Consider the following 20,325-nt stretch of genomic DNA (forward strand, 5'->3'; position numbering starts at 1 on the left):
CATATACTAGCCTCTTTTCCAAAGAAGGAAGATACTATATGGTCTTGGATTATAAATGATAATAGGGAAGACTGAGAGGTTTGAGTGCAAGGAAAAACAGGACATTTCCCTATCTGAGAATGGAATTAGGAAAGGGGAGTAAAGTGAACAAAAAAATGACTTTTTTCTTTCTCCAATTCCATCTGGTTTTGCTACTTCTCAGTCACTTGCCTCTTTTTCCTCCTGAAGGAAAGAGGATCCATTTTTGCTTGTAATACTGTATCAAAATTTAAAGACAATTACACTGTATGTAAATTTCAGCCTAAAGGAAGATCTTTATTAAACAGGTTGACTTCTAAATGAACATGGACTTCAGAAATTCTCATTCAAATGAGGTATCCACATCAGATCAGATCAGTCGCTCAGTCGTGTCCGACTCTTTGCGACCCCATGAATCACAGCACGCCAGGCCTCCCTGTCCAACACCAACTCCCGGAGTTCACTGAGACTCACGTCCATCGAGTCAGTGATGCCATCCAGCCATCTCATCCTCTGTCGTCCCCTTCTCCTCTTGCCCCCAATCCCTCCCAGCATCAGAGTCTTTTCCAATGAGTCAACTCTTCGCATGAGGTGGCCAAAGGACTGGAGTTTCAGCTTTAGCATCATTCCTTCAAGAAATCCCAGGGCTGATCTCCTTCAGAATGGACTGGTTGGATCTCCTTGCAGTCCAAGGGACTCTCAAGAGGGTATCCACATAAATGATTACAATGTCTTATTTTCATCCTATATTCAATTGCTTAAATAACGGCTTTTCCCCGCCGAAGTAAACGTTAGTCGCTCAGTCATGCCCAACTCTTTGCGACCCCATGGACTGCAGCCCACCAGGCTCCTGTGTCCATGAGATTTTCCAGGCAAGGATACTGGAGTGGGTTGCCATTTCCTTCTCCAACAAATTCATGTAACTACCACACAAATACAGTATTAGTCACAAAAGAAAAACCAATACCCAGCCAAAACAGTATTCATTTTTTTTAACCTATCAAATTGACAGATTATCTCATCATTAGCAAGGGTACAAGGAAATGAACACTAACCTCTGGTAAGGTACAATATTTAGAGGAACAAGTTTCTAACTTTTGACCAGGGTTAACTACATATAGTGTACAAAATATGTGTAGAATGTTTGTTGCAAGCATCTGTACCAGAAAAGATAAAACTGAAATACTCAAATATCCAACAGTAAGGGACTGCTGATGGGTGGCAGAGTAGAATACTGTGCAATTACTAATGTTGCAGAGCAAGGACGGGAAAACAATTAGCAGGAATAAAGTGACAGAACACCACACGCATGGCCCTACCCTGTCCCTGGCCGCTTGCACCCAGAATCCTGTCTACCACTAATCGTTCTTCAGGGTGATAAGCCCAGTGCTCTGCTTCAAATAAAGTTCTTTCATAACAGGAAAAACTCACATGTTCTGGTGCCGTAACTGTTCCATTTTTCTTCCTTTTACTGTTAATTTAAGTAATTTACACCCACTGCTTCTAAATTAAATTTGTAATCTACAAAACACTTTCAATACATATATCAACTTATTTGATTTGCAAAACCTAAATATTTTTCTCACATTTTTTCAAGGTAAGGAAACAAGAGAAGTTGGCTCTTCCCGTGCCTTGTGACTCAGGGACTCAAACTTCAGTAAGATGCTTCCCCTTCTAGCTCTCTACCCTCACTGTGCACCATCTGAAACGATGCCCTCAAAGTGCCTAATACTGTTTTACATATGACAACAACCCAGTAAATCTGCCTGAATTTCAGCTTTAATAAACTGAAAATTTTAATCCAAGACAGTGGGCCTAAACCTTAAGTGTGCTAAGTTTTTAGTAATATGTAAAGCTTTAAAAAGAAAAACAGAAATTAGGTGATGAGTTCTGGTGATATTTTATTTAGAAAAACATAGACCCACCCAGACCAAAGTCACAAAATCTTAAGTTTTTTCTTTTAAATGTCACACTAATTAGATGTAAGGTCATCGCAGATAACAAAAGTATTTACACATTGAACACAAAATAAATATAAAACAACTGAAGTCAAATTAGTTCTCCATTGATTCATTTTGCATTCCCACTGCTCATCTTCTGTTTCATCTTTCTTTGTCTTTTGTAAATCCTTTTCTTTCTGGCTTTCAAATCGACTTTTGGCTCTGGTTTCACCCACTGTATTTCTACCGGCTTTTCGTCAGCGGGTGTAACAAAAACATCTGCAGTGGGATCATGGGGAAGAATAGTCTTTGGTTCTTTCTTTCTCAGCTTCTGCACATCTTTCACTTGCTGTTTCTCTCTGTATTTTGCAGCTGTGATGGATCTTATGACACGCCGATGCTAGAAACAAAAAAAAATATGAAAGGTGCTCTTGAATAAAAATAAACATTTTATACATGGCAAGGACATTCACTTATGAAACCTATTTCCCTTCACCCTGCATTATCAAAAAAAAAAAAAAAAATAGTAATCTGTAAGACCGGATGCAGCAAAAACCAAATTCAGTTTCACAGTTAACAGAACACTTATTTGACAGAATTACTTTGGCCCAAGAGTTTTAGGACATCAAGGACCACTGAACAGAAACAGCTTACCATGTTTGGTGACTGGTAGTGAGGATTTTCATACAAAGTTGGTCCTCCAAAACTTCCCTGGAAAATCTTTATAAGATTTAAGACAAAACGGGGTCCTATTTCTACAAGAGCAGCATCTTCTTCAATGATCTTTAATTAAAAAAAGGAAACATTTCATTTTGATTTGAATAAAATACTTCTAAATGGTACATGGGCTATATCCTCATTACAAATGTGCCTAAAAGAACTGATACCCAATAAAGCTAAGGTGGAAGGGAAACTTGGCAAATGCCGAATCATCAATATTTTCTGAAATGTATTACTGGTTACAAGCAGTTGTCATAGGAAAATATAAATGTCTTTTCAGTGTGTCTTTAAAATTGAGTCATTTCAATTTGGTCTGTATCTAGCTTCTCACCAACACATGTCTTCTTGCAAAACTGGTCAAATGATTATTTAAAACTGCAACCATGATAACAAAATGTGAATATTCAAGCACCCTATGGGGCACTCTTTCAAAATTTAAATCAATCCTTGAGTTGTTTTTATAAATCCAATTCAAATTAGACTAAAAGGCATATAAAAGGATACATGGCAAAAATTAATTTTTGAATGGCTACTGACTGTGGAATTAAGGAGCAACTTCTGAACCACAAATACTACTATTGTTTAAGGCAGGCCTGAATTCAGAGGTTAAGAAGGGGCTATGTTTAACTCACATATCTTTTCTGCTTAACAGAAGCAGAAAAAAGCCCAGTTTATTTCACACGCTGTCTGAAATTATGTCTTGCTGTTTTCATCCACCTCTCCTCCTGAATGAATCACTGTATGACTCATCTAATAGTTCTCATCAAATATTTTCTATGGGGGCTATGTTTTTCTAAGTCTAAAACCCCACCCCAGCCCCAGCAGACTCTAAAACCTCTTAGGAGAGAAACTTATATTTTATTCAATGTATTAATGTCTTGTGAGAAAATCCATACTCAGCTGATAGCCATGAACTTAGGTTATGAAATAGGGGTTATTTACTACAAGTCTGTAGGCAAAAGAAAGCTATTTAAGAGAAAAAGAGTATCATTTCCTATTCTATATCATAAACACTATATATCCTAACTTATGTAACTAAAAACAAAAGCTAACCTGAAAGTTCCGAAACCATATCCTATTATCCAAAATGGTAAATGTAAACACATGGTCCACAAATGGCTGGCTTTTGGGATGATACCGTGGTGTACTGAAGATCTAGTGGAAAAAGGGACACATTAGTTCTGTATTCTATGACATACCATGTGTGTTTTAGATAAAGTTAAAAGGAAGACACTTATTTATAATATTTTACTAAATACAGTTTCTAGTAAAGATATTTACCTGAATTAAGAGTTCTTTTAACAAAGCATAATGTGGCAATTCATCAAAAGCCTGTAAGAATAAAGTGAACATATTATTTGACAGCATTAATTTTGCTTAAAGTTGTGTTTTATTAACTAAATTGAATTATACAACTATATCCACTCAAAAAAACAACCATGCACAGTAAGAAAATTAAACCTCATACACTGAATGAGAAACTTACAGGGTCAAAAGACAAGAGGGGCCGAGAACCTTTTAAACAGTTTCCAGTCATCTTTAGCTCAGCTAGGGTATGAACTAGAAAAATTATAACAACAAAAATAGTTATAACTTTGGCACAATTATCCCTAAAGATTATTTTCAATTATCCCAAAAGATTATTTTCAATTTTCTTACAAAAAAAATTTAAATTGAGTCAACTTACTATTTTGAACAAGGAATTTAGCAGATGGTCCATGAGGTGAATTTGAAAGCCTAAAAAATATAAAAGAAGCTTTTTCAACTAATTAGAATTTAGAATATAGTAAAAGCTTACTTCCAGCTCAATTTAAAAGATACCACAAAGACTTCCCTGGTGGTCTAGTGGTTAACACCCTGCACGTCCAATGCAAGGGGGCACAGGTTTGATCCCTGGTCTAGGAACTAAGATCCCACATGCCACATGGTGCAGTCAAAAACATAAAATACACAGTTTTAAAAAAAGAAAAGATACCATAAAGTGCTAACAATATTCACATATTCCCAAATTTATTTAATACATTCTCTTTCGATATTGATTTCTAACATAATTTCACAGTTTAAAAAAAACTCTGTATGATTTCAATACCTTTAAACCATGGAATTTTTGCATTTGTTGTACATCCCTAGATATGTTCCAGTGTCTCCTGGTTTACAGTCTCTGGGAACTTGAATAGAATTTGTATCCTGCTGTTGTGTGAAACTGGATAAATCTTAATTATATTGAATTGTTTCACAGTGCTTTTCAAGTCCACTATATTCTTCTACTTTTCTGTCTATTCATTCTATTAATTTTTGAGAGTTTGATACTGAAACTCCAACTAAAAATTATAATTAATCTACTAAAAAATAATTGCAATATATTGTGGAACTATAACTTTTATTTTCCAAGTCTCTTTTAAATGTATTATACTTTCATAATTTAAAAAATTAAAAAAAAAATACATTCTCTTACCACATATAGAGATCTTGTTTTTTTTTAGCTTCAAAATAGATACATTTATTGCAGTTTTTCATTTCACAAACCTAAATGGAGCAAAGTATAGAAAAATGAAGTACATAATAAAACTAAGATCTAAAGCAATTCAAAGAATGAATATTCAGATTCCTCTAAGAATACTTCAGCAGGTTAAGAGGTTACAAAGGTCTAAATCAAAGTAGATTTATTTGCAGAAATGTTTAGATTTTCTGCATAAGATAAACTATGCTCTGCCCACCTCTTTGACGGAAACAGCTACTCTTTTTCGGTCTAGCATTTTAACTGGGCTCCCTTGGGGAACCTCTTCTTCTGACCATATTCCTGTGTACAAACTACTAAGATTAAAAACAAACAACCCCAGGAATAAAGCACATAAGAACCTCACCAACTGTAGAAAAACAGTCCTTAAAGAACCAAAAACATACTTTATAACCATTACTTTGATGTTTAACTTTTTTGCTGTTCTATTTTAAGCTCAAGAAATTTATGTTTTTTCTTCCTCATCTGTACTACCATTTCTGTGATTTGGTTCTGTAAAATCACTAAGGAGTATACAAAACCTATTTCAAGTTGAAGTAAACTTCAACGTCTTAAAGATTTATAAAGTCTCAAGTGAGAAATGCACAAAAGCAATAAGGGAATGATGTCCTTTATTACTGTAGTATTTATAAATTAATATATATATACTACCTGAGGCTTAAAGAATTCATCAACCCAATGCTTTTGCTGCTTACTTTCTTGGAATAAATACAACTACATGCTAAGTTGTGAGCTTTAGTTGCTGCAATCCGGATCCTGTTTATGTCTCCTATCTTTACTTGAAATTATACTACCTATTAGGGGCCTGACTCCCTCATTAGAATGTAAGTTCCATGATGACAGTGGCATTTCTCTTAACACTGCTTCTATAGAATAATCCCATGATAGAACAGGGCTTCAAAATTTTGTGCTAAATGAATAACAGAAGCCTTTCTAATAACTAAAAAGAAGTATCTAAGTATCTAATTGTTTTTTAAAACAATTCTTCTAAGTTTTAAAAAAAATTTGCTTTAAAAATGGAAGTTTAGTCTTCAACACTACTTTGAAATTTTAACCTATTACTAGTTCATAATACCTTAAGAGCAAATATCATACGCACTGCTTTTAATACTAGCAAAATACTTTCCTCAATATGCTTATTGAGAGAAGACAAATTTAAGAATGACCAAGAAATAATACATATTGAAGCATTAAATTGTGTGAAATAGACAGTGAGTACTATAAAAAAATTTAGAAGGTACATAATTAGAGTTTGCGTATCTTATATAAAACAACTTAAGTCACTGGATAACTGACTTATTTTTTAAATGATCAACTTCTCATGTTCTAAAATAGTTTCTAAATAGTGCTGCTAGAATATTTACTTTCTTAAATTACCTCATTAATCACAAATAACTTATCTTTACGATCCATTTTAGTATCTGTAAAAAGAAAAAAAAACAATTAAACAAAAAGATTTCAAAGCTACTTCAATCAAATCACTCATACTTTCTAGAAAATTAAATATTAAGTATCTTTATAATTTTCAGTTTAAATGAGATTGATCTTCAAAATGATTAGAGCTGAAGACACATGACCTCTTTAAAAATCTTGTTGTTTTGAAATGCAAAAATGAGTGATTGAAAATTGTCCTCAGGAATTATAAAGATCTAGGCAGTGTTTCTTTGTGTGCAGGCATACCTCAGAGCTTCTGCCTGTTCAGTTCCAGATGACCATAATAAAGAGAATATTGAAAGATAGCATGTCACATAAATTTTTTTTCATTTCCTAGTGCATATAAATGTCATGCTTATACTATACCATAGTATCAGATGTACAAACACATTACGCCTAAATAAACAATGTAATGCCTTAATTTAAAAATATTTTAATGCTAAAAAATGCTAACCATCATCTGAGCCTCCAGTGAGCCACAGCAGTAACGTCAAAGATCACTGATCACAGATCACAAGATAACAACATTGAAAAGGTTTGAAACACTGCAAGAACTACCAAAATGTGACAGATACAAAGTGAGTAAATAAATGCCATTGGAAAAATGGCGCCAAGAGACTTGCTTGACACAAGGTTACCACAAGTCTGCATATGGAGAAAAAAAAAATTGCAAAAAAGTGAAGCACAATAAAATGAGGTCTACCTCATTTTACTAATCTCTTTCCAAAGCAGGAAAATTCTCACAAACCAATTTTAGGACACAGGTTTTAGAAACACTCACTTAGGAAACAATACAAATTAAAATTTTCTTTATGTAACTACAGACCTCAGTTTCAGAAACATTGTTATTTTATTCAGAAACACTGTTATGTTATTACCAAGAATTAAAACCTAAGCACCTCCCAACCCAGGCACAAAATACAGCTGCATGAGAACACTGTCATGGTTCCAAATCCCATTACTAAATGTTTTTCATTTGCCTGTAAGACATCCCATTATAAAAGAAAAAGCTTGGCATTTAATAGACTGAGTCCCAACTTAAAGGTTCTTCAAATCATACTCCTGGTACATTAAGTTTTTAATAAGAATATTTTTTTGTTTTGTTTTGTTTTAAATGCAGAAAATAATACATGGCAGTCTTGATTAATTTAGAAGGACAAACCAGCTCATGGCCTCTGAGAACATTATAATGAAGTCATTCCTGGACTTTCAAAAAATGTTTTAGAGAAAACAATGTTTAATGCATTTTGCAGAGAATTTCTAAAAAATATTAATTGGAAAAGTCTTGGCACTGAACAGATAAAACTTCTGAGAAGTCGTTGTTCTTTACCTGACATGCTGAATGAACAAGTGTGACTAGAAGTGAAAATATATAAACAGGCAAGTTTACAAATATGAAATTTTAACACATATGATATAAAAGCACCTGCTTTAGAATGAGGCATCAACATTCTCAAGTCTTGCATTAAATGTCTTGTTCTGAAATTTATTCCTCTAGAAGAAAAGATGAGAATCCGTTCCTTATTTTTCCACTTTCCCTAAAGGGAAAAAGTGTGAGAATTTTAACATTTCATGGCAAATCTATCTTGTTTGCTTAAAAATAAATGCTTCCAAGTAGCAACCCAAACAATCCTGACCTCAGCCTTTAATTCAATCTCAGTAGCATTTACTGATCCCAGCTGCTATCCAGAAACCTCCTTGGCTTCCCTTCCTTTTGTTTTTCTTCAATTTCTCCAGTTCCTCCTCCTGATTATTACAGTTCTCATAATCACTCTCACAGCTTTCACTGTCAACTAACTCTACAGAAAGATAAGGAACTCTTTCTAGCTCAAATAATCCAGTATCTGACTTACCTCAAATTCAACTTTAGGATGCCAAATCTTAAAAGCTGGTAAACTTCCTTACTATTTTTCTGATGATGTCACCATCATTTCAGTCCCACATGCTTTGAATCTTCCATTTGCCCTTATCTCATATCATAAGCACCAGTAAATGCTGTCAATTTCTCTTTCCAACAACTCTTAGTCCTCTCTTAGTGATACTGCCTTCAAGGTTCAGATTCTTATAATCTCATAACAATTGCAGATCTTCAAATGCTAGTCCTCCCTGCCAGGAGCTCCTCCAATAGACAAGGTGGACTACCACCTGCTTGCTCCAATCACATCTTTATCTTCCAGGGTTTTCTAAACAAAGTTCAAAACGACACAGCTTTAACACTAGATTCTAAAGTACATTTATATTTCTACCTATACTTTAGCCAATTTGGCTGGTGTTTGTTTTTTTTTTTTTCAAGTCAGCATTTCATCCACTTCAACACCTCTGATTAGTTTTTTTCTCTCCCTCTGGACTTATATTGTTCCCTCTCATTTTTGAATACAGAAATTTTGCCCTTACCTTGGGATCCAATTCAAAGGCTAAATCCTTCATGATCCCTTACCTGGTTATTCTAAAGAAATCTTTATCTCCTGCACTTAAATAAAAAATTTCATATTATGACTCAGATGACAGATACTATCACATTTCTTTTTAGCTCCTAAAGGGAAGAGTGAGAACACTAACATTTACAGAAAATCTACAAGAAGTCTAGTTTACTCTTCACAAAGAGTAAATTACATTTTTTACCTTAGTTTGCAAATGAGAAGAGTTCAAAATGTCCCCGTTAATTAATATCAGGGTTAGAATTCAAGCTTATCTTTCATTCCTCAAAGCTAACTCCTTTCCCAGCGCTTGCCAAATTTACCTGTCATTCACTACGTGATATATACAGATCAATGCTAAGCTGTCGAAGAAGGCAATGGCAACCCACTCCAGTACTCTTGCCTGGAAAATCCCATGGACGGAGGAGCCTGGTAGGCTGCAGTCCATGGGGTCGCTAGGAGTCGGACACGACTGAGCGACTTCATTTTCACTTTTCACTTTCATGCACTGGAGAAGGCAATGGCAACCCACTCCAGTGTTCTTGCCTGGAGAATCCCAGGGACAGGGGAGCCTGGTGGGCTGCCGTCTATGGGGTCGCACAGAGTCGGACATGACTGAAGCGACTTAGCAGCAGCAGCAGCATGCTAAGCTGTGGTGGGGTGGCGGGGGAAGACGGAAGGAAATTACTAAATCAGACCAATTGTCTCCACAGTATTTTATCTAGCTTAAGATGAATGAAAGATTCAACAACTTGTGTTCACCTTCTTCTGGAAAAAAACCCATCAACTTACATATCAGTTCTTAGTTTCCTTCTAAACTCCAACATTTTAGGAGAAAGTGGTCACGTTTTAGTTTTGCAATCCCAAAGCACGGGAAACCTAACTTCTTACAGTGCTTGGCACATTAAAACTTTGTCGAATACACCTAAAAACTCATAGAATCTACCCTAGTTTTTCGTATCCCTTGAGAGTTACAAATCAAGTCGGGGATTGAATGGGAATGAGGTTTAAGAGGGAATGGATATATGTATACTTATGGCTGATTAACGTTGTTGTACATTAGAAAACTGTACAACACAACATTGTAAAGCAATTATCCTCCAATTAAAAGTAAAATTTTTAAAAAATCACGTCTAAAGCATAGTCCCAAAGGACAGTAGTTTTTTAAAGAACCGCATAACCAGCTTCAACATTCAGAATACGGGAATATTCTGGCTATCCCATCACTGGAAGGGATATATACTCGAGAAAGACAAACAAGTTTAAGGAAGAATTCCTTCCTCCGACAACAACAACAAAAAAAAAAAAAAAAAAAAAGAAGGAAATGAAGACAAAACACTGTTAACAGTTCCCGAAAGTCGCTTCTCTGCGAGCACTAACAGCTTTGAAATCGGTCAAGTTGCTCAGTCAGCAGCCTGCCAAGAGTGCAGCCACGTGCACTAGGGTTAGATGTAAAGGCGGCAGCTGATCCCGCAGAGAGAGCTGAGACGGAGCTCCCGTAACACCCCCAGCATCTCTGAAACCCGCGGAGCGGTAATCAGGTAGGTACCACAACGAAAGCGCGTGGAGCCGCGGCCGCAAAGCCCCCTTTACCTTGCAAACTGGGCCTGGGATACGATCTTTCTCTTCTTCTGCCGCCTCCTCTGATACGTCGTTCGGCTTAGTCGGCAGCTTGCCATCTTTCGCGTCTCTTTTCAACTTTTTCGCCTGAACCGCCAGGCCTCCACGCCGTTTCCTTTTGGTCGCCGCCATCTTGCTCCGCACCTTCGCTCTGGGCCTTCCTTCCGGCTCTGCCGCTCGCTCCGCCTTCCCGTCTCTATGGTCCCGGCCCCCAGCTCCACAGTCCTGCAGCTCTATGGTGCCTCTTTCCCGTCTTTATGGTACGGCCCGGTCGGCTCTCTAGGCCTCTTCTATCTCTGTGGTGACGGTGGCCGAGGTGGCCGGCAAATCTGAATAGAGGGGCGGGATCCGCTCCACTTCCTCCGCAGTTTTCTAGGAGCTGCAATCCGGGCGCTGCGCAAAGGTAGGGTTTGGGCTCTGGGGATCCCAAGACAAGTGTCTAAGCGGGTCGTGGGCTGGTGAGTGGTGGTGGGTGGTTGTCTGGCTCTCTTGAAGGACCTTCCAAGGACTCAAGCCCGCCCCCCTAGCGCATATCCTGTTAGAAGCAAGATTGGAGGCGCGGGACACCTCTTCTCTGACTGAGGAAGCGGAGCCTCTGTTTGGGTTGGCGAAACTGACCCCGGTGACCGTGTTAGTTGCGTATTTCTGTCCTTCTTAACTTTTCGTGTTACTGTCTCCTTACTAAAGACGACGAAACCCTAGTTTACAGGGTAATTTCCCCCAAAGTTAGAGATAGTTAAGTGGCAGAGGTGGGGTTTCAGTTCCTACTTCGGCGAGTTCAGCGTCCAGGCCTCCATTGAAATCGCGGGCCTCGTCAGCCTGGACGGGGAGTTTTATTGTCGCATCTCATCAGGAGCATCCCTCGGGGCCGAATGCGCCGTGGACCATGCCCCTCCTAACCCAGCGGATCCCAGACGAGAATGATTACTGCTTAGTGGCCAGCCTTGACAACGTCAGGAACCTCTCCACTATCTTGAAGGCTATTCATTTCCGAGAACATGCCACGTGTTTCGCTACTAAAAATGGAATCAAGGTTACAGTGGAAAACGCAAAATGTGTTCAAGCAAATGCTTTTATTCAGGTATGGAAGTTGGCACCTTTAATCCAGTGACATATGACATTCTTCACCCAGCTCAATGAATTCCAAGGGTCCTTATTTAAGTTGGAGCACAAAATATCATTATTTGAATTCTTTTTCTCTCCTGGTAACAAATTCTTTTCCTATCGTGTTTTACAGAGATAATGGTTAATAATGTCTAAAATATATTAAACTATAGGTGGGCACTTTTTCGGAGTGTTTTGTATGTTTATATATTTAAATCATTTAATGCTCACAACAATAGTGGTTTAGATGTAGTTTCTTTAGTTCTAGGTAATATACGTTTACTATGTGCAAGGGTACTGAAGTTCCCATGACTACAGATCATCAGTACTGTTGTCTCACATAACTCTAAAACTGAAACGATATGTGTTTGAACTGTCAATTGGTGTTTGTACTAAAATGAGTGTTTTGTGTAGAAAATGACAATGTCCATTATGAGTGCCAAAACTGTACTGATGGCCGCTAGACTTTGAAGTGGTCTTTGAATACTTTTAATAAATTTATTTTGATAAATTAAAAAAAAAGTCAACAGTCCTACAGTCCTATGAGGTGGTTCTATTATTATTCCCATTTTACATTTGTGGAAACTGAGACACTAAGTGATTTGTCAGCAGTCCTATAGCTGGCAAGTGGCTTAGGTGGGATGAGAACCCACAACATTTGTTTCTGTAGTATATGCTCTTTTGCACTACTTCCCTATTAGTATTTTTTCCTCTTATTGGTTATAATCTGTTTGTTCTTACAAAGTAATAGTTGTATGGTTCAGATAGGATTTCACATTTAATTTAGCATTTTTTTGGAACACCTAAGGGCACAGTATGCCCTCAGGTATAGAGGGATTAATCAGACATGATTCCTGTCCTCAAAAGAAATTGAGAGTCAGTTGTTACTCATGCATTGTCTAATTTGTTTGGCTGTTTTCCACAATGACCTTAGCCCAACTGATGGGCACAAAAAGGAGACAAGGGAGAGTCATGTAGGAGATAGTTTAGCTCCAAGGAGCTAGATGAAGGACCTTTTCATAAAGTTTTGCATCAGACTGAAATCAGTTACACCTTCAACTACTGAGTAGTAGTATTCTAATGGATCTCAGTTGAAAAAGTTTAAGATGTGTTGACTGATAATCAAATTATTTTCATGGGTTTAGCACAATATTGTTATTTTAAAAACATAAAGTGAGCTCTAGAATTGTATGTGTGCATTTTCATTCTTTAACATACATTTTCACATTTACTTTTTTTTTAATAGGCTGGAATATTTCAAGAGTTTAGAGTTCAAGAAGAGTCTGTTACTTTTCGAATTAATTTAACTGTCCTTTTAGACTGTTTATCTATTTTTGGATCAAGTCCTGTGCCAGGTGAACTATTTTATTGTCCTTATAATAACATAAAAGCATTTCTGGATGGTCAGAAAAATACAGGGAAAATTATTAGAATATAAGTAATATAAACATTTGTTTAAAAAATTAATTGCCAATTTATTTTTCATTTGCCACAATCATATATTCTGAGTTTTCATAATATTAGTAGATGCTAATGGTTCTTAATTTACATTCACCTTTTAATTTACAAAGCTTTTAGGATTTTAAATTTGAACTAATCAAAAGAATACTTTGAACATGTCTTAAATATGTTTAACATTGAGAAATATATTTTAATTGCTTCTTTTCCCTAATTTGTCAAGAATTATAGTTAGTGGCAGAGAAAAACAGATACCAGTTGTCCTGACTCCCAGTTCACTGTGTTTGACATTTGCTCTTTTTTCTTTAAGCCCTATTTATAAATTCAGTTTATCTTCCTAAATGCTTTTCCTTTAAAATAGTCATATACTTTTAGCAATAGTTAAAACTACAAGGAAACCCCAGAAGGATGATTTTTACTTCATAGGAAAGGATCAGTTATGGTCCTCTAGAAAATATGTATTAATTTTGTACTGACAATTCCGGAATTGTCAGGAATTGGTTAAAATTATACATTTTCTAATGCAGTGATCCCCAACTGGTTTTCCATAAAAGTACCTGCCTTCTTCCATTCCTCAGTGTGGTTCTCCGCCCACTAAGAGGAGCAGAGTGTCCTGTCATAGTCCTTCTCCTCTTTAGTACTAGTTTTGCAGAGCTAAAACCCTAACCTCCATTAACCACCCTTTTTCTCCCAATTAGACCTTAAGATGTGATATATAAAGACTATCTCCCAGTAGAAAACGTTGGAAGGGTCCTTATCACAGTGAATACATTGATGTTATAATAAGACAATATGAAAGCAATCCAGATTGAAGACCTTCAAGAATAGCATAATCTATCCTACAACAGTTACTATTAATACATGCAATATGGACTGTATAGATTCTCCATCCTGAAGTTGTATATTTATATATAATCACCTAGCTATCTCTGAAGTATGTTTTTTTTTTTTTTCAACCTGGAAAATGATTTCAAAGAGTTAACATTTTATTCCCAATTTTTTGCAGTTATTTTTGGAATTGTCTATACACAACTATCATCAGGAAAGATGTGATCCCTTCTCATAAGGATATACATACATATATGCTAGAAATGGACATGGTAAAATGTTCTTGAGTTTTAGGCATGATTTGAGGGGAAGCTGAGCCCAGAGCTCTAAAGCTAAGCCCAGAGTAGTATTTGTTTCCATTGCAGGGACTTTTACTGCACTTCGGATGTGTTACCAAGGTTATGGTTACCCTCTGATGCTGTTTCTGGAAGAAGGAGGCGTGGTGACAGTGTGTAAAATCAACACTCAGGAGCCTGAGGAGACTCTGGATTTTGATTTCTGCAGCACCAATGTCATTAATAAAATTATTCTGCAGTCAGAGGGGCTCCGTGAAGCATTTTCCGAGTTGGATATGACGAGTGAGGTCCTGCAGATCACCATGTCTCCAGATAAACCTTATTTCAGGTACTTGAAAGCCCTGCAGTCCTGGTTAATGTAGTTGACTCCATCGACCTGCTTACACATTTTCTTAGAATGCAGTTTTTGTTACCCAGGTTATGAAAATTTTCAGAACTTCAGAGAGCTTCTACTCTTAGTTCATACTTCTATGTGTCAGGACACTAGAAGACCCAGGAAGACTAACTCACTATAAAGCTTCATAGGTAGTGTTGGTTTCTAGACGAGTAGCCCCATCTCTGAGTTCATAAACTAGTGATCATTTCATTGCTGTTCTACTTACCATCATAGATCAGTTGCATTGTGAGGAAAATTGGGCTTAAACTTTTGCAAAAGGTGTTTACAGCATGTGTTATCTCTTTTTCCCAAGTTAGTACAGATGCTGGAGGGAATAGGTGTTTTCTATACATGGTTCATTCACTAAGTATCAGTCACCTATAGTGTGCATATTTACATTAAGCACTGCTGCTGCTGCTAAGTCATGTCAGTCATGTCTGACTCTGTGCGACCCCACAGATGGTGGCCCAACAGGCTCCGCCGTCCCTGGGATTCTCCAGGCAAGAACACTGGAGTGGGTTGCCATTTCCTTCTCCAGTGCATGAAAGTGAAAAGTGAAAGTGAAGTCGCTCAGTTGTGTCCGACTCCTAGTGACCCCATGGACTGCAGCCTACCAGGCTCCTCTGTCCATGGGATTTTCCAGGCAAGAGTACTGGAGTGGGGTGCCATTGCCTTCTCCGACATTAAGCACTACAGGAAGGAAAAGCTTAAAATCAAGATGATGAGGCTATACGTGAAACACCTTAGAGAGAATAAAATTACATGCCGTTAAGATTAGGGAACCAGCACAGGAGTACTTTGGGAGGCATGGTCAAGGTGAGCTTCCTAAGAGGGCAATTTTCAGCAGGAATATAGTATCAAAAACTGTCAAGCTGCTTCTCATATTTTGACCCAACAAATGAAATGGCAAAACTCTTCAGGATTAGAATCAGAGAGAGAATTTATTTATTTCTACTCTTTTGAAATCGTTCAGAATATTAGAGTAAAGGAGTTAAATACATACGGTATGAGAGGTGTAATTATTATTTTTGTATCTCCTTTAGAAGAACTGCAGGCTTTTCTTATTGGTTAGGTAGTTAAAAAATTTGCTCAAGATTGGTTAAAATGCTAATCAAAATGGAAATGAGTGCAACCCTACTTAAGCAGTGATGTGAATTAAAGATTTCAGACACTTTAAACAGAGTATTCCAGAGGCTTCTCATCTACATGATCTCTCTCAGCATGGGTGACTAGATGGATCATGGTATTTTTCATCTCCCATACAGGAAATTATTTGGGGGTGGGGAACTGGAAGTTGAAATATTTTTTTCTGGATATGTTAAACTTGAGCCTGTGACACTAGGGAGTAGTTGGATAGATAGGTATAGAGTTCAGGAGATCAGTATAGACTAAAAATATAGATTTGGGAACCATCAGCATGGCGGGCATGAACAACATGGCTAAGAGAAAGAGGTGATGTTAGAAGAGGGAAAAGATGGATTCTGGGGAAAGCCAGCAAGCACCTAGGTCTTTATCACTGTGCTCATATAGCGCTCACATACAGTGCTCATATATGTTAATTCCAGGTGGCTCAAATGGTAAAGAATCTGCCTGCAATGCAGGATACCCACGTTAGATCCCTTGGTCAGGAAGGTCCCCTGGAGAAGGGCATGGCAACCCACTCTAGTATTCTTGCTGGAGAATCCCATGGACAGAGGAACCTGATGAGCTTCAGTCCATGGAGTCACAAAGAGTCGAACAGGACTTGAGCCACTAACACTTTTCACTTTCCAAAACAAATGATCAGTAAGTTAAGTAAACATAAACATTCACAAATTGTCTGCAAACTACTGATATTCCCAAGCAAAGAAAACCATAAAACAGCCTGAAAAGCATCTGAGACACACAAAAGCCCTAATTGCTTGGTGTGGCAGTAGACATAGCTGGCAGGGCCCTGGGCTTGCCATTGACATAGATCAGGGTCTTCCGTCACTCCGTCACTCTCCTGTTACATAGTTCTGATTTGAGGAAGAGGGAAGGACAATATCAAAGTAATATTAAGGTAATGAGATTGAGGCAGAGCCCCCTAGATTCCTTCTGTGACTGGCTTTTTGCAAAGTCATTTATTAGTTGCTAGCTCTGTACTGCAGCATCCTACAGAAATCTTTATTATGTCATTGTTACAGCGCCTTGTCTACAGCTGTCTACATATATGTTTCACTCACCAGAATGAGCTTCTTAAGGAAGTGTTTGCTTATTTGGATACTAATGTGGCTTATTGTTGAACCAATGAATAAATGAATTGCTCATTTTCTACTATAGGTTATCTACTTTTGGGAATGCAGGAAGCTCCCACCTTGACTATCCCAAAGATTCTGATTTGATGGAATTATTTCACTGCAATGAGACCCAGGTCAACAGGTCAGTAGGTTGCCATTTGGTGATGAAGGTGAGGTTCAATACTATATTTCTACTAAATAAATTTTTTAAGACTTTCAATGTGTAAAGAAAAGTATAGCAAAAAATAAATAGTAGGTTGCTGGGTTTAACTTGGGAATTTGGCATTGTGATAGTGAATTAAATTTTCAAAATGAAGAAAATATTAGCAAATTGGATGGCTCTTTGATTCTGTTCTTATATTTGCTGTTTGGTAGTTCTTGGCTAACTTCTGTCCTTTACTTGGAATTATGCTTTAAATGTGTCCAAATAACAGCTTTTTGTTTACTTTTCTGCAGATACAAGATTTCTTTACTGAAACCCTCTACAAAGGCATTAGTCCTGTCTTGTAAGGTATCTATTCGAACAGATAACCGAGGATTTCTCTCATTACAGTATATGATTAGAAATGAAGATGGACAAATATGCTTTGTGGAATATTACTGCTGTCCTGATGAAGAAGTTCCTGACTCTTAGTCTTCAGTATGGCGGTTCACGCACTGTTTATGTACACATGCATAGTAGGTCATGTTCTCATGCTGAGCGCAGTGCCCTTCATGACTTCCTGTTAAGATTTTCTAAGGGGAAGAAGCAGGGAGGAGCAGCAGCACAGTCCCTGTCCCGATAGTTGCTGTAGGTTTTCTCAGTAATGTTGTCACGTAGTCATAGATTATCCAGTACTGGACTAGTTTGTGGTTCTGTCTTTTGAACTCACGGAAATTGTTATAAGTCAAGGTGCATAAGTTTTATGTGTTATTCTACTTAAGTAGGACATTCCAAGAGTATAAAAATTTGAAGTTTGGTGAAGCCATATCAGAAATGTTCTTTTATTTATTTACTATTAGAAAAAGCAATAGCATATGGGCATCACTTCCTAGTTGGAATTCTGGAGACTCTGTCATAAAGCAGTGGTTCTCAGAGTGTCATGCCTAGACCATCTGGAAACTTGTCAGGAACTCTGAGGGTGGGGCCAGCAATCTGTAGTTTAAACAGCTTCCCCCCTTCACTGCCCCAGCCCCCGAGATTCTTATCCTTGCTAAAGTTTGAGAACCCCTGTTTTAAAGGATATTTTTTAAAAATAGCATTTTAATTGCATTGAAGTGACTGCTTTTACAGGTGATGTCTTTGCAAGTGTTCTGAAGTTTAGGTGTCACCAAACAAGTCTGAATAATTATATGATTTATTTACATTTTGAAGGCATTTATGAACATGATATAAAACAGTCTTCAGAATTACAGGTTTTCATCTTGTTCTGAAAACCATTCATTGTAGTAAGTACTTATTAGATACCTTCTATTTGCCTATAAGAGTTCCTCAACCAGGGCTTCCCAAGTCGCTCAGTGGTAAAGAATCCACCTGCCAATGCAGGAGACACAGGTTCCATCCCTGATCCTGGAAGATCCCACATTCTGTGGAGCAGCTATGCCCGTGTACCACAACTGCTGAGCCTGTACTCTAGAGCTTGGGAGCTGCAGCTACTGAGCTCATGTGCCCTAGAACCCGTGTTCTGCAACTAGAGAAAAGCTTGCACATGACAAAGACCTAGTACAACCAAAAATAATTTTTTTTTTTTTTTTTTAAGTTTCTCAACCAAACCAAGGCATATCTCAGTGGGCAGGCACGTAGGCGCTGCTCCCAGGTACCTGTACGACTCATGCAATGCTGGGTATCTAGCCCAGGGTGAATGCCAGATAACTAGTTAAGTCTCCCAGGCAATCTCGGGATGCCCAGCTGGTACAAAAGTCGTTGGAGTTTTGTAAAGTTACAGTATGTGTTCAAGAAGGAAATGATTGAATCTGCCAAATGTTGTCTCAATAAGCATTAAGAACAAAACACGTCTAAAACATAATTATGAAAATACTTAATCAGTAAACATTTCAAGGACTACAATTTTCCTTTAAATTTAAAATTGGACAGTTATTTGGTTTTTTTCCATTGGCATGTCTAGTATCTAAATACTAGGATAAGGTAAATATTCATCAGATAAAAGGACCTCCACTTTCAGATTATTAGTCACTATGAACGTTGAACCTATGATTAAATAAGACTGACATTTTTGCACATTTAAGACTACTACTTCAGCTGAACATATCTTGAGTTACTTAGAATTCAGAAGCTAATAAATTTAATTCTTTCTCAATCACCGTAACATGAAGATATGTTTTAATAAAGAATTTTCTAGTTACATGTGTTCTGTTTGACTCCCTAATTTGCTAGCCTAACTTTGTTAAAGTTCCTATGAGAGACCACTGGGGGGAGCACTTCTTGGGCAATGCAGATGCTTTGGTGACTGTAAGTTGAGTTCACGTGTCACAAAAGACTAAGATTTAGCTTTGCCTTTCTGAAGTTTACCTCATATTCTTTCTAATAAAATTGTACTTAACAGTAGCTATTTTTTCTATTTTTAATTAGTTTATTCCCGACTTATGATATGCTTCCACCTAGAACTGATGAAATGATTCAAAACAAAAATGTTAAATTTTACTGTTGTAATAAAAATAAGTCTTGTAATACATGTTTGTTTGTTTTTTTTTTTTTATAAGAAGCCACACAGTTTCTATGATACTCTCAAGTCCTGCTAAGCATTAGTTACCATTGCTGAAAGGGCAGCATGTGGCAGCCCCTACAGCTTAGGGTGGGGGTGGGTGGGGGGGGTTCAGAACTACATAGACTCCCTTTCCCCCTTTCTGTCTTCATACTGCTGGCTCTTGTCCCCACCTGCAACAAAATCTGTTGGGTTCTGAGGAATTGGAAAATAGCATTTTCTCTTTTCCCGAGTTTGTATTCGTAGCATTTTTATACAACTGTCAGGTTGCGTGCTCCCCTGCAGCAGTTAGCAGCTCTACTGTGGGTTTTCCTGCTCCAGCAGTGGACAGCTCAACCTCTAATCAGAAATGCCCCAGGCAGCTGGCACGGGTGTTCCTGGCATCCATATCTCAGTCACTTCAGAAGCCTCAATAAAAGAGTAAATGTTTGAAGTAGGTTATCTTTTTGAAATGTATAGCTCATGGACTGGATGTAACTCCTAGTTAATAGTGTGGCTCTCATTGGTAAAACTAGAGGCATTCAGGATATGTGAACTAAATTATCTCAGAGTAGTTCCCCATCCCTTTACGGAAAGAATATAAGAATCTAGTGAGGCCTGTAGTCTGTACCCTTAGGACTGGTGCCTGAGGCTTGA

The 20,325-nt window shown here is 37.5% G+C and overlaps 2 protein-coding genes across 8 annotated transcripts; one reads left to right on the top strand and one right to left on the bottom strand.

The window, feature by feature from the left end:
- Positions 1-1,902: 1,902 nt before the first annotated feature.
- Positions 1,903-10,902, bottom strand: BRIX1 (biogenesis of ribosomes BRX1). The gene is made up of 10 exons (XM_055554492.1): positions 10,641-10,902; positions 8,057-8,168; positions 6,574-6,617; positions 5,134-5,204; positions 4,366-4,415; positions 4,165-4,238; positions 3,960-4,010; positions 3,732-3,833; positions 2,613-2,741; positions 1,903-2,358 (listed from the first exon to the last, which is right to left on the bottom strand). Exons 1-10 carry the CDS (start codon positions 10,797-10,799, stop codon positions 2,089-2,091), a joined length of 1,062 nt encoding a protein of 353 aa, XP_055410467.1. The 5' UTR covers positions 10,800-10,902; the 3' UTR covers positions 1,903-2,088.
- Positions 10,481-19,655, top strand: RAD1 (RAD1 checkpoint DNA exonuclease). Of its 7 annotated transcripts, none has more exons than XM_055554494.1 (6): positions 10,481-10,588; positions 11,521-11,748; positions 13,018-13,126; positions 14,423-14,681; positions 17,031-17,129; positions 17,444-19,655. In XM_055554494.1, exons 2-6 carry the CDS (start codon positions 11,554-11,556, stop codon positions 17,619-17,621), a joined length of 840 nt encoding a protein of 279 aa, XP_055410469.1. In that variant the 5' UTR covers positions 10,481-10,588; positions 11,521-11,553; the 3' UTR covers positions 17,622-19,655. The 7 variants fall into 7 exon arrangements, with proteins under 7 accessions (XP_055410469.1, XP_055410472.1, XP_055410473.1 ...); XM_055554497.1 differs by lacking the exon at positions 10,481-10,588 and adding an exon at positions 10,911-11,070 and having other exon boundaries at positions 17,031-17,157; positions 17,541-19,655; XM_055554498.1 differs by lacking the exon at positions 10,481-10,588 and adding an exon at positions 10,911-11,070 and having other exon boundaries at positions 17,031-17,157; positions 17,444-17,576.
- Positions 19,656-20,325: the final 670 nt, after the last annotated feature.

The sequence above is a fragment of the Bubalus kerabau genome, chromosome 18 (assembly GCF_029407905.1).
Source record: "Bubalus kerabau isolate K-KA32 ecotype Philippines breed swamp buffalo chromosome 18, PCC_UOA_SB_1v2, whole genome shotgun sequence".
Lineage (NCBI taxonomy): Eukaryota > Metazoa > Chordata > Mammalia > Artiodactyla > Bovidae > Bubalus > Bubalus kerabau.

Coding starts and splice junctions, on each gene's coding strand:
- BRIX1 (XM_055554492.1), bottom strand. CDS start 10,799: ATGGCGGCGACCAAAAGGAAACGGCGTGGAGGCCTGGCGGTTCAGGCG. Junction 6,618..8,056: donor GATGCCTCATTCTAAAGCAG/GTGCTTTTATAT, acceptor TTCTTTTTACAG/ATACTAAAATGGATCGTAAA. Junction 4,239..4,365: donor TAAATTCCTTGTTCAAAATA/GTAAGTTGACTC, acceptor TAATTTTTCTAG/TTCATACCCTAGCTGAGCTA.
- RAD1 (XM_055554494.1), top strand. CDS start 11,554: ATGCCCCTCCTAACCCAGCGGATCCCAGACGAGAATGATTACTGCTTA. Junction 11,749..13,017: donor AAGCAAATGCTTTTATTCAG/GTATGGAAGTTG, acceptor TTTTTTTAATAG/GCTGGAATATTTCAAGAGTT. Junction 14,682..17,030: donor CCAGATAAACCTTATTTCAG/GTACTTGAAAGC, acceptor TTTCTACTATAG/GTTATCTACTTTTGGGAATG.